General features: G+C 38.4%; 1 protein-coding gene across 1 annotated transcript; it reads left to right on the top strand.

Moving 5' to 3' along the window:
* The first annotated feature begins 9 nt into the window (after positions 1-9).
* On the top strand, positions 10-12,608 carry foxo4 (forkhead box O4). The gene is made up of 3 exons (XM_062044258.1): positions 10-1,496; positions 5,827-7,251; positions 10,568-12,608. The coding sequence occupies exons 1-2, from the start codon at positions 1,059-1,061 to the stop codon at positions 7,237-7,239; spliced, it is 1,851 nt and encodes a 616-aa protein (XP_061900242.1). The 5' UTR covers positions 10-1,058; the 3' UTR covers positions 7,240-7,251; positions 10,568-12,608.
* Positions 12,609-14,310: the final 1,702 nt, after the last annotated feature.

Raw genomic sequence — 14,310 nt, 5'->3', positions numbered from 1 at the left:
CGACTACATTTCCCAGCATGCCACCGCGCGCATGCGCACAGCGTTTTACTTGACAGTGGTAAACAGACGTCAGAAGGGAGTCTTCGCCTCGACTCAAAACAAAACAAAAGCAAACAACTGCTAAAAGACGCCGACGGAGTGAATATTTGGACCGGCGCGACGACAGCAACTTTTGCCCAACTCGCCGCCCACGCGAATCGGCTACTTTGAGCGAGTTCCCGGCGGCTCTCGGAGGACTTTTCGGCGCGTTGTAAAACTCCGGAGTAGCAAGCGGGAGCTTAAAGCGGCTAACGTCGCGGTGCGGCGGACTTTTCGCAGCGACGTAGCCGGGAGGGCCGTTTCCCGCTTTACCGTTACTAAATCAGCGGGAAGGCTTCGTTCGGAGAGAACAGCCCGCTAGCACACCGCGGGAGCGGAGCCGGGTTCGGAGCTCCGGGCCTCGGCGGAGAAGGCGTCTAGTAGCCGCTCGTCGTGGCGTGGTGTGCGGCAGCGGCGGCACGAGTGGAAACATGGCAGATGGCGACATGTGGCGGATTGTCCACACCTAAAATATTGTTCGTCTCCGTAAGTAATACTAACATTATAGTTATTTTTTTAAACTTTCTATTTTTTTAAAACTTTGTTTCAGATGCGTCTTTTTTTACGGTGTTGTTTACAAGTTGTAACGTCAACCAGATAATCCCGTCAAGTGTAAACTTTATTTAGTAAAATAACTTTGCAACAGGAACTTCCGGTTTACTCCTACACATTAAAACATTTTGTGACTGGATTAGTTTGAATAATGTTTTGTTTTTAATTTTAGAGCCGATGTTGTTTTGTTTTTATTCCACCCAAACAAAGGAGCTCCGATACAAATCAGAAGGTTTATGATAGTTAGTATTAAGGAGATTATTTGGGTTCCCTAATCTCCAATCTGAGGATTAACTGGAGCCATTGGTGTCCGCGGATTATTACGTCTTTTTTAGCAGCATATTGTTTTTTTCCCCGTAACATTTGGGGGTTGATGCTGTTTTAAGACGCGTTTTTCGGGGGGTCTTGAAGGACCAAGCGTCGTCACTATGGAGGAGTTCGTGCCGCCCATTGACCCAGATTTCGAGCCGCAGAGCCGGCCCCGCTCCTGCACATGGCCGCTGCCCAGGCCCGACATCTCGGTCGTCAAGCAGGAGGCCCCCGACGGCGCCGAGTCCGCCGCGGGGACCCCGCCCGCGGACGAGGACAAGCCCGAGCCGCCACCAATCGCGTCCGAGCAGGGGAAAGCCTCGCCGGCGTCCGAGGGCGGAGCCGTGGCCGGAGTGGGCGGGGCCGGCGCGACTCCCCGCAAGGGGTCCTCCCGACGCAACGCGTGGGGCAACCAGAGCTACGCGGACCTCATCAGCCAGGCCATAGAGAACTCGCCCGAGAAGAGACTCACTCTGGCCCAGATTTATGACTGGATGGTCAAGACGGTGCCTTACTTCCGAGATAAAGGAGACAGCAACAGCTCGGCGGGATGGAAGGTCAGTCAACGCAACACCATCATCATGCACACTAGACCAGAGGTCTTCAACCTTTACCAGGCTTAGGTCCCCCAGACCCATAGGTGTAGCGGGGACTCCCTACCTGTACATCTTGTGTAAAATTGTGTTTTAAATTAAATTGCTCTTAAAGGTGCCTTGTTATTGTGCAATACTAATAGAATAGAATAGAAAGTACTTTATTGATCCCTGGGGGAAATTCAGCACCACACTTCACTCACAATAAACAATAAACACTTAGGTATCTTTACATGTGAATAATATAAATACAGTCTATTATACAGCATTATTCACATGTGAATAACATAAATACAGTCTATTATACAGAATTATTCACATGTGAATAATAAATACAGCATTATTCACATGTGAATAATATAAATACAGTCTATTATACTGCATTATTCACATGTGAATAACATAAATACAGTCTATTATACAGAATTATTCACATGTGAATAATACATACAGTCTATTATACAGCATTATTCACATGTGAATAATATTAATACAGTCTATTATACAGCATTATTCACATGTCAATAATATAAATACAGCCTATTATACAGCATTATTCACATGTGAATAACATAGTCTATTATATAGCATTATTCACATGTGAATAACATAAATACAGTCTATTATACAGCATTATTCACATGTGAATAACATAAATACAGTCTATTATACAGCATTATTCACATGTCAATAATATAAATACAGTCTATTATACAGCATTATTCACATGTGAATAACATAAATACAGTCTAATATACAGCATTATTTACATGTGAATAATATAAATACAGTCTATTATACAGCATTATTCACATGTGAATAACATAAATACAGTTTATTATACATAATTATTCACATGTGAATAATAAATACAGTCTATTATACAGCATTATTCACATGTGAATAATAATAATAGTCTATTATACAGCATTATGCACATGTGAATAACATAAATACAGTCTATTATACAGAATTATTCACATGTGAATACTAAATACAGTCTATTATACAGCATTATTCACATGTGAATAATATAAATACAGTCTATTATACAGCATTATTCACATGTGAATAATATTAATACAGTCTATTATACAGCATTATTCACATGTCAATAATATAAATACAGTCTATTATACAGCATTATTCACATGTGAATAATATAAATACAGTCTATTATACAGAATTATTCACATGTGAATAATATAAATACAATCTATAATACAGCATTATTCACATGTGAATAATATAAATACAGTCTATTATACAGCATTATTCACATGTGAATAACATAAATATAGTCTATTATACAGCATTATTCACATGTGAATAATATAAATACAGTCTATTATACAGCATTATTCACATGTGAATAACATAAATACAGTCTATTATACAGCATTATTCACATGTGAATCATATAAATACAGTCTATTATACAGCATTATTCACATGTGAATAACATAAATACAGTCTATTATACAGCATTATTCACATGTGAATAACATAAATACAGTCTATTATACAGCATTATTCACATGTGAATAATATAAATACAGTCTATTATACAGCATTATTCACATGTGAATAACATAAATACAGTCTAATATACAGCATTATTCACATGTGAATAATATAAATACAGTCTATTATACAGCATTATTCACATGTGAATAATATAAACACAGTCTATTATACAGCATTATTCATATGTGAATAATATAAATACAGTCTATTATACAGCATTATTCACATGTGAATAATATAAACACAGTCTATTATACAGCATTATTCACATGTGAATAATATAAACACAGTCTATTATACAGCATTATTCACATGTGAATAACATAAATACAGTCTATTATACAGCATTATTCACATGTGAATAATATTAATACAGTCTATTATACAGCATTATTCACATGTGAATAATATTAATACAGTCTATTATACAGCATTATTCACATGTGAATCATATAAATACAGTCTATTATACAGCATTATTCACATGTGAATAACATAAATACAGTCTATTATACAGCATTATTCACATGTGAATAACATAAATACAGTCTATTATACAGCATTATTCACATGTGAATAATATAAATACAGTCTATTATACAGCATTATTCACATGTGAATAACATAAATACAGTCTAATATACAGCATTATTCACATGTGAATAACATAAATACAGTCTATTATACAGCATTATTCACATGTGAATAATATAAATACAGTCTATTATACAGCATTATTCACATGTGAATAACATAAATACAGTCTAATATACAGCATTATTCACATGTGAATAATATAAATACAGTCTATTATACAGCATTATTCACATGTGAATAACATAAATACAGTTTATTATACAGCATTATTCACATGTGAATAATATAAATACAGTCCATTATACAGCATTATTTACATGTGAATAATATAAATACAGTCTATTGTACAGAATTATTCACATGTGAATAATATAAATACAGTCTATTATACAGAATTATTCACACCTGAATAACAAATAGTCTATTATACAGCATTATTCACATGTGAATAACATAAATACAGTCTATTATACAGCATTATTCACATGTGAATAATATAAATACAGTGTATTATACAGCATTATTCACATGTGAATAATATTAATACAGTCTATTATACAGCATTATTCACATGTGAATAATATAAATACAGTATTATACAGCATTATTCACATGTGAATAATATAAATACAGTCTATTATACAGAATTATTCACATGTGAATAATATAAATACAATCTATAATACAGCATTATTCACATGTGAATAATATAAATACAGTCTATTATACAGCATTATTCACATGTGAATAATATAAATACAGAATTATACAGCATTATTCACATGTGAATAATATAAATACAGTCTATTATACAGCATTATTCACATGTGAATAATATAAACACAGTCTATTATACAGCATTATTCACATGTGAATAATATAAATACAGTCTATTATACAGCATTATTCACATGTGAATAATATAAATACAGTCTATTATACAGCATTATTCACATGTGAATAATATAAATATATATATAATATAATATATAATAATATATTAAAATTATACAGTCTAGTGTCGCTAATGGCAACTAACGCACTAATCACTAGCTAAAACCTGTTGTGCTAGTCGCTAGCTGAAAATGAGTGGGCTAATTGCTAACTGGCAAGTGGCGCGCGCATTGCTAGCATTCTAGTGTGCTATTCGGTAGCTGAAAATGCTTATCGCTAGCTGACAATTGGCACGCTAACCGCTAGCTGACAACTGCGGCGTCAATTGCTAGCTAACTACAGGCGCACTCACCGCTAGCAGTCTAGCGTGCCATTCGGTAGCTGAAAATGCTAATCGCTACCTAACTATCGACGCACTTATCGCTAGCTGACAATTGGCGCGCTAACCGCTAGCTGACAACTGCGGCGTCATACGCGAGCTAACTATCGGTACACTCGCCGCGAGCAGCCTAGCGTGCTATTCGGTAGCTGAAAACGCTAGTCGCTAGCTAACTGTCGACACACTTATCGCTAGCTGACAATTGGCGCGCTAACCGTTAGCTGACAAGTGCGGCGTCAATCGCGAGCTAACTATTGGCGCACTCACCGCTAGCAGTCTAGCGTGCTATTCGGTAACTGAAAAGTGGTGCGCTGAACGCTACCTAACTATCGGCACACTTATCGCTAGCAGACAATTGCCATGCTGACAACTTCCGCATTACTCGCTCGCTGATAGCTAGCACGCTAATCAGAATCACATTGTTTGAGAACAAGTTCACAAACTATGAATTGCTGGCTGATGACTAGCGTGCTGAGCGCTAGCTAACTATTGGCGAAGTCATCACTACCTGACAACTGTTGCGCTATTTGGTAGCTGAAAGCCGGTGCCCTAATCGCTATCTGACGATTGGCGCACTCAATGCCAGCTGACAACTGCCGCTTTTAGCTGAAAACTGGTGCACTAAATGCTAGCTAACTGTTAGCGCACTCATCGCTCGCTGACAACTAGCACGCTAATAGGTAAGTTTTAATCAGTGGGGTGGGGGTCTCCAAAAAATTATGTTTAAGGCCCCAAATTATCTTGGAACGGCTCTGGTCCCACTGGCTGTATCTGGCTCCAAATAGTGGTGATTTGTGGTACTGGTCCCGCTGTTAGAGAACCAGCAGTAAAAAAAAAAGATGTGGCATCTCATGATGTACATTTATGTCTTTTTTCTTCTTCTGTCTCCAATTGTAGAACTCAATTCGCCACAATCTGTCGCTGCACAACAAATTCCTGCGTGTCCACAATGAGACCACGGGCAAGAGCTCCTGGTGGATGCTCAACCCCGAAGGCGGTAAAACGGGCAAAGCGCCGCGTCGCCGAGCCGCCTCCATGGACAACAGCAGCAAACTGCTGAAGAGCCGCATGCGCGCCAAGCAGACCAAGAAGCAGGCGGGCGCGGGGGCCGGCGGGGCGCTGCAGGGCGAGGGCAACGGCGGCTCCCCCGGTGCGGACAGCCCCGGGTCGTCTCAACCATTTCCCAAATGGGGGGTCAGCAGCAGCAGCCCCTCGTCTCGAGGCAGCTTGGACGACGGCGACATGTGGACCACCTTCCGGCCGCGCACCAGCTCCAACGCCAGCACCCTGAGCGGGCGTCTGTCCCCCATCGCTCCCGGCCAGGAGGACGACGACAACCTCCCCGAAGACGGGCTGCTCGGACGCTACGCCGCCAGCGCCCTGACCCCCACCCTCACCGAGACCCTCATGGAGGAGCTGGATCTGATAGACGGACTGACTTTGATGACCAGCCAGCAGGGCGGCGCCAGCCCCAGCACCGCCCCACCGGCGCCCCCGACCCCGCTGCCGTCTGCCTCCACGCTGTTGTCCCGCGGCTCCGGCTTCTCCTCCTTTCACCAGCTGCAGCCCTCGCAGACGTCCCCCCACACGGCCACCCAGACCCCCGGCAACAAAGAGCCCTCCACCTTCAGCAACTCCCTCTTCAACCCTCTGTCCAGCGCCAACTCCCGTGGGTCGGCGCACTACAGCGCCCACGTGCCCTCCAGCCTGGAGGCGCTGCTCACGTCGGATTCTCCTCCTCCCAGCGACGTCCTCATGACCCAGGTGGACCCCCTCATGCCTAATCCCGGCCTCATGGGTCTGGGTTCTTCTGTGGTGGGCGTGCGGCCCAAACCCAATCAGCTGCTGCTGGGTAAAGCCCTGGACGCCAACACGGTGGCGTCCAGGTGCCTTCAGGCTCAGATGCAGCAGCACCTGCACCATCAACACCAGCATCACTCTCAAATGGGCCTGGGCATGATCCTGTCCGGGATGTCCCAAGACCTGCCTCAGATGTCCGCGCTCAAAGCGCAGCACGTCGCCATCCAGCCGGTGGCCTCTCACCACGGCGTCCCTTTGGCCAACCCCGCCCTGCAGGCTCAGTTCGGAGCGCCGTCCTGCTTCCAGGCGGCGCCGGACAGACTGCCCACGGACCTGGACGTGGACATGTTCACCGAGAACCTGGACTGCGACGTGGACTACATCATCAATAGCGACCTAATGGACGGGGACAGCATCGACTTCAACTTTGATCCTATCCTGCCCGGGGGCCAAGGCTACGGGGGGCCGGCCACTACCCAGGGCTCCGCCCACAACTGGGTGCCCAGCTAAAGACTTTGCCAGGTATTCTTTTTCTCCTTACAGTAGTGCTAATATAAGACACACCTTTTGGGACAAATGTTTAGATTGTGTTCAAATAGTTCTCCTAATAATAGTTTTGTTTTATATTTGGGTCAATACGTAACAGTTGTTATTTTTAATCAATCTTGAAAACATCATCTTTAAAAAAGTCTCTTGGATTTTGTTTGGTAATTATATAAAACCAAAAAATGCAGGTTGTCTTATATTTGAGGAGTTCTTATTAGTTTAGGGTAAATACGGAAATTAAATCATTTTCTACAAACGCTTATAATCAGGATGGTCTTAGGTTTGGCTCAATACAGTAATTATATGATTTTATAGTAATATTTACATTAATTGATCTTATATTCGGGTCAATATGGTAATCACATAACTTTCTAGTATCATTTACACTCGTGGTGGTCTTATATTAGGGTCAGTACAATAATTACATAACTTTCTAGTAATAATTACATTCATGGTGGTCTTATATTATGCTCAGTACAATAATTACATAACTTTGTAGTATTATTTACACTCATGGTGGTCTTATATTAGGGTCAGTACAATAATTACATAACTTTCTGGTAATATTTACACTTGTGGTGGTCTTATATTAGGGTCAGTACAATAATTACATAACTTTCTAGTAATATTTACATTCAGGGTGGTCTTATATTAGGGTCAGTACAATAATTACATAACTTTCTAGAAATATTTACATTCATTGTGGTCTTATATTAGGGTCAGTACAATAGTTACATAACTTTCTAGTATTATTTACACTCATGGTGGTCTTATATTAGGGTCAATACAATAATTACATTTAACTTTCTAGTAATATTTACATTCATGGTGGTCTTATATTAGGGTCAGTACAATACCTACATAACTTTCTAGTAATATTTACACTCATGGTGGTCTTATATTTGGGTCAGTACAATAATTACATAACTTTCCAGTATTTACATTCATGATGGTTTTATATTAGGGTCAGTACAATAATTACATAAGTTTTGTAGTAATATTTACACTCATGGTGGTCTTATATTAGGGTCAGTACAATAGTTACATAACTTCCTAGTAATATTTACATTCATGGTGGTCTTATATTAGGGTCAGTACAATAATGACATAACTTTCTAGTAATATTTACATTCAGAGTGGTCTTATATTAGGGTCAGTACAATAATTACATAACTTTCTAGTAATATTTACACTCTTGGTGGTCTTATATTAGGGTCAGTACAATAATTATATAACTTTCTAGTAATATTTACATTCATGGTGGTCTTATATTAGGGTCAGTACAATAATTACATAACTTTCTAGCGTTTATATTCAGAGTGGTCTTATATTAGGGTCAATGCAGTAATTACATCATTTTCTAGTAACATTTACATTCAAGGTGGTCTTATATTCGGGTCAATAAGGTAATTGTATCACTTTCTCGTAACATTTATATTCTTGGTGGTCTTATATTGGGGTCAATACGGTAATTATATACCTTTCCAAAAACATTTATAATCAGGGTGGTCTTATATTAGGGTCAATGCGGTAATAACATAATTTCCTAGTAACATTTATATTCAGGGCGGTCTTATATTAGGGTCAATACGGTAATTATATACTGTAATTTTCTACTAACATTTACCTTCAGGGTGGTCTTTTATTAGTGAAGTGAAGTGAATTACATTTATATAGCGCTTTTTCTCAAGTGACTCAAAGCGCTTTACATAGTGAAACCCAATATCTAAGTTACATTCAAACCAGTGTGGGTGGCACTGGGAGCAGGTGGGTAAAGTGTCTTGCCCAAGGACACAACGGCGGTGACTAGGATGGCGGAAGCGGGGATCGAACCTGCAACCCTCAAGTTGCTGGCACAGCCGCTCTACCAACCGAGCTATACCGCCCCACATTAGGGTCAATGCGGTAATAAATTAATTTTCTGGTAACATTTACATTCAAGGTGGTCTTATATTCGGGTCAATAAGGTAATTATATAACTTTTTTCGTAACATTTATATTCACGATGGTCTTATATTAGGGTCAATACGGTAATTATATAACTTTCTAAAAACATTTATAATCAGGGTGGTCTTATATTAGGGTCAACACGGTAATAACATACTTTTCTAGTAACATTTATATTCAGGGTGGTCTTATATTAGGGTCAATACACTAATGATATAACTTTCTTGTAACATTTATATTCATGATGGTCTTATATTAGGGTCAATATGGTAATTATATAATTTTCTACTAACATTTACATTCAGGGTGGTCTTATATTAGGGTCAATACGGTAATTATATTATTTACTAGTAACATTTACATTCACTGTGGTCTTATATTAGGGTCAATACGGTAATGATATAACTTTCTCGTAACATTTATATTCATGGTGGTCTTATATTAGGGTCAACACGGTAATTATATAATTTTCTAAAAACATTTATTACCGGGGTGGTCTTATATTAGGGTCAATACGGTAATTATATAACTTTCTACTAATATTTACATTCAGGGTGGTCATATATTAGGGTCAATACGGTAATTATATAATTTTCTACCAACATTTACATTCAAGGTGGTCTTACATTCGGGTCAATAAGGTAATTATATAACTTTCTCGTAACATTTATATTCATAGTGGTCTTATATTTGGGTCAATACGGTAATCATATAACTTTCTAAAAACATTTATAACCAGGGTGGTCTTATATTAGGGTCAATACGGTAATTATATAATTTTCTAGTAACATTTACATTCAGAGTGGTCTTATATTAGGGTCAATACGTTAATGACATAATTTTCTAGTAACATTTATATTCAGGGTCGTCTTATATTAGGGTCAATACGATAATTATATAATTTGCTAGTAACATTTACATTCAAGGTGGTCTTATATCCGGGTCAATACGTTAATGACATCATTTTCTAGTAACATTTACATTCAAGGTGGTCTTATATTAGGGTCGATACGGTAATTACATAATTTTCTAGTAACATTTACATTCAGAGTGGTCTTATATTAGGGTCAATATGGTAATTATATAATTTTCTAGTAACATTTACATTCAGAGTGGTCTTATATTAGGGTCAATATGGTAATTATATAATTTACTAGTAACATTTACATTCACGGTGGTCTTATATTGAGGTCAATATGGTAATTATTTAATTTACTAGTAACATAGTGGTCTTATATTGGGGTCTAAATGGTTATTAAGTTTTACTAAGGTTCATTAAAAGTGCTGTCTTATATTCGGGCCAGTATGTTTTTGAATGACATTCTACTAACCTTGTGTCTTCCAGGACATGTCCTCCCACCCCTCTTTCCCCCCCCCCCTTCCCCGAAGCTGACGTCAACCCCTCCACCACCTTCCTCCGTACCAGCCTGGACGCTACAGAGGACCGCAGACGTCGCCCGCCAAGACGAGACCTGGATGACAGGAAGAAGACACGGACAGGAAGTAGAACCCCTAGAAGGAGTGGAGTCTCTCCTATGCACACACTGTCCTCACCTTCTCATTGAGGACTTTTTTTTAAAAGACGTGACTTCTTTTTAAAGAAAGATGCTTGGCGCAAGCATCTTTTAAGGTGGACCGCCATGCTTTGCGCCACCTCATCGTGGCCAGTTTGTCCCTCGTCCCACAGGACCATCTCCAGCACGAGCGATCGGTACGATGACACGCAGACTTCAAGTACGATTTCAATTCAAGACGATACATTGTGGCTTTTTTGGGGTGAATCAACACTAATTGCAGTTTTTTTTTCATAACTTCCACCCGATTCATAAAGTAGTTTGATGAAAGTTAGGTTGTTTTCTTTTTAAACCTGTTGTGCAGTTTAACTAATACCATGAAGTAATGTGATTTTTTTTTTAGGGCATTTGAGGTGAAATTGCCAACAAATAATCAGTTGGTTCTAAAATGAGCTACCTGATGGATTTTTTTTGTGCATTTTTATAGCACTTATGCGCCCTGCTGCACCACAGGGATGATATTTCTTTATTTTTATTTTTTACATTTCATTGAGACATGTAATGTACAAGTTGCACATAATGACACGCTATGCAGATTTATCAAGATAATTTAATGACATCTTGAAGGAAATTTTAAAGAAAAAAAGAAATTGTTGAAGGGTTGGCAGCTTCATGTCATCACTTTTTAGTGCTAACCCGACAGAAAGAAAAAGTATATTTGGTTATAGCTTTAATATACTAGAGATGCTACATATATTACTAATGACTTTTTTTACATAGGAGGATGCATTTTTTTCAGATAACTGCAATTTTTTCTATACTTTTTATTTTTGTAAAATGCATGTAGATGTTTTTGTTTTTTACATAACCAAAGGAACACTAATATTTGCATTTGCATGGCATTTAGGGAGCACTCGGGCCTGACACAGTGTACATAATAAGCTTTCTTTGCCGGGTTTTTGTATTTTTCTAGCTTCTCAGCATTTCATCTCAAAAAAAAACAACGAGAAAAAAAACAACACACAACCGTTACCTCTCATGATCGCTCCAAAAGCAAAAAGTAAAAAAAAAAAAGTAAATGTATTTATTTTACATATATTCTGTCGCGACTGGAAACCAACATTTGTGTCTTTTAAAAAGTGTTGAAGAAAGTCTCCCGCTATGCATTTCAGTACTTTAGTTGTTTTTTCTTTTTTTTTTTTCATGGTCGGGGGAGGGGAGGGGCTTTCTGCCAATGTAAAACACTAGCATGATGTCATTCTTTCTCGTGTCTTTGTATTTAATTTTGCTGTTCACCAGACGGTCATGTACAGTTACATTCATTCATTTCACTGTTAAAAAAAAAAAAAAAAAAAAAAAAAAAGAAGCATGTATTGTTTTCCTGCTTTTGAGTGGTGCTGGATGGATGCGAATCAGGGTGTATTTTGTTTAGATTTTAATTTGCTGGACGTTGCCTGGAAGAAACCTCTTGTTTTGATATATCATCAGTCCCCAACTTGGTCACTTAAACAGATCAAAATGTCCCAATCATTCAAACTATTTGATGAATTGATTTGAAGATGATGTTGTTATATTTAGTTGACTTCCTTAAAAAGGTGTGTCATCATTCCCCCTTTTTCTTCTGTATATTTTCTTCCCTTTATCGCTTTAAGTAGCTATTAGTCCCCATTATGATTGAAATCTAAACTCGCCCCATGATATTCAGTATTTTAGAACATGTTGTAAAAGTTTCCAATAGAGGTGGATGATTTGCTTGTTAAGCCACTTTTGTTCATTTTTTGATCCCCATTTTCCACATTAAGACAAGCTAGACCTGACAAAGCGTTCTAAACAGCAAGAATACAAGTCAATAAACTGCTTTAACCCTCTTTACTCAACTGCCTTTGGGGTCTTTCCTTTAATGCAAAATGTTGCTATTAACCAATAATTGAATTATTTTTTGGCAAAACACTTCTGCCATGTGTTGGGTTACTCAGGTCACAGGAGCATAGACATCTTCTAAGGTAGACTGACCATACGTCCTCTTTTCACCGGACATGTCCTCTTTTGCGGGGCTGTTCGGGCGGAGTTTCTTAAATTACTCAAATGTCCGGTATTTTGAGTTAGGGTTGCGTGTATTTTCAATGTACGTTCAGGGTTAAGAAGGGGTTAAAAACAAAAGAAATTGTGCGCTCAGCAGCCTTGGTGAGGGAGGGGCAGAGACAGGGAGAGCGAGAGTTATGATAAACGCGCATGAGTCGCCAGCTTCTGCTTTTTATCCATAGATTTATCAGATTTAATTTTTTATTATCTATAGCAGGGGTGTCAAAAGTGTGCCCCGGAGGCCATTTGCGGCCCACAGCTAATGTTTTAAAGGCCCACGGCACATTCTAAAAATACTATTAAAATAAGCAAAAACATAACAAAAGTGAAATAACAAAGCTTAAAGGTGAAATGTAATTTAGAAAAAGTTGCAATGTTGACTAATAAAACAAAGCTGGGTTTTTTTCAAACTCATTGCTCAAAACATAATATTGAATCAAAATCAATGTTATTATGAATTATTGACCTATCCAAGGTTCCCATTACTTCACATCAAATATTCCACTTTGAAAAATATTTTTGGTGGAAGATTTTGCATATTTTATGTGTTTGCATTAAAAACATAGTTTTGTTTGACAAAAAAGGGCTGAAAACAAACAACATAAAAAAAAAAAACATTTTAAAATGAGGGATAGATCTGAAGTTGATGTAGACTCGAGATTTAAGCGTTAAATATAAAATGTATGTATGCCCTGGCACACCATTATCATCATTTCATGACCCAAGCAAAACACTTTTTACACTTTTATACTGAAATAAATACACCTACAACTTATTCAATAAAGATATAGAAAAAACTAGCAGCAGTGGTAAAGTTTAGATCCATGAAGGAAAGAAGAGAGTGAATGAATGTTTATAATTGGATACATTTACATATGTATGCAAATTTGTTTTCTTTTTTTATTATTTTTTTAAACAAATTAACGTTTATGACAACCTTTTTCCAAAACACAATATAGAATGTGAGATATAACAGGATAATGCATATGTTTATAAATTTTTTTCAAAACGCTTACAAAAAAGTGGGACCCCTAAAATTTACTGTGGGACCCCATTTTTTGGACTTGATGGGGTCCCTGGGACCCCATTTTGAAAATTCCTAGTGCCAACACTGCTGTCAACAGAGGAGAAAAAAATGCTTTATTTAAATAAATATATTATTTGTAAAGCAAGTTCAAGTATCATTGGCAAATTTTCACCTACTCCCGGCCTTGGCACGCATATATGTGTCCTCTTTTTGGGATTTCAGAATATGGTCAGCCTATCTAAAGGTACGCAGCATGGAGCGCTACTGCCTACTGGCGCTGACGAGACCCGGGGCCGCCATCTTGGAGTGGTGATCCGCTCCACTCAGTGCAATTCATTTGGCAGGAGCAATGAACTGTCAGCGCATTTAATTCATCTTACTTTACTGAATACCACTGATTTTCACCCGCTTTTTTTGTCATACATACGGTGTAGCTATGATAAAGGACACATGTTTTATTACTCA

The sequence above is a fragment of the Entelurus aequoreus genome, linkage group LG04 (assembly GCF_033978785.1).
Source record: "Entelurus aequoreus isolate RoL-2023_Sb linkage group LG04, RoL_Eaeq_v1.1, whole genome shotgun sequence".
NCBI classification, from domain to species: domain Eukaryota; kingdom Metazoa; phylum Chordata; class Actinopteri; order Syngnathiformes; family Syngnathidae; genus Entelurus; species Entelurus aequoreus.
The sequence above is the reverse complement of the archived record's forward strand: the minus strand, read 5'-3'. Positions and strand labels throughout refer to the sequence as shown.

Excerpts from the sequence above, each read along its gene's own strand:
- foxo4 (XM_062044258.1), top strand. The coding sequence starts at position 1,059 with ATGGAGGAGTTCGTGCCGCCCATTGACCCAGATTTCGAGCCGCAGAGC. Across the intron at positions 1,497-5,826 it reads ACAGCTCGGCGGGATGGAAG|AACTCAATTCGCCACAATCT; the intron begins GTCAGTCAACGC and ends CTCCAATTGTAG.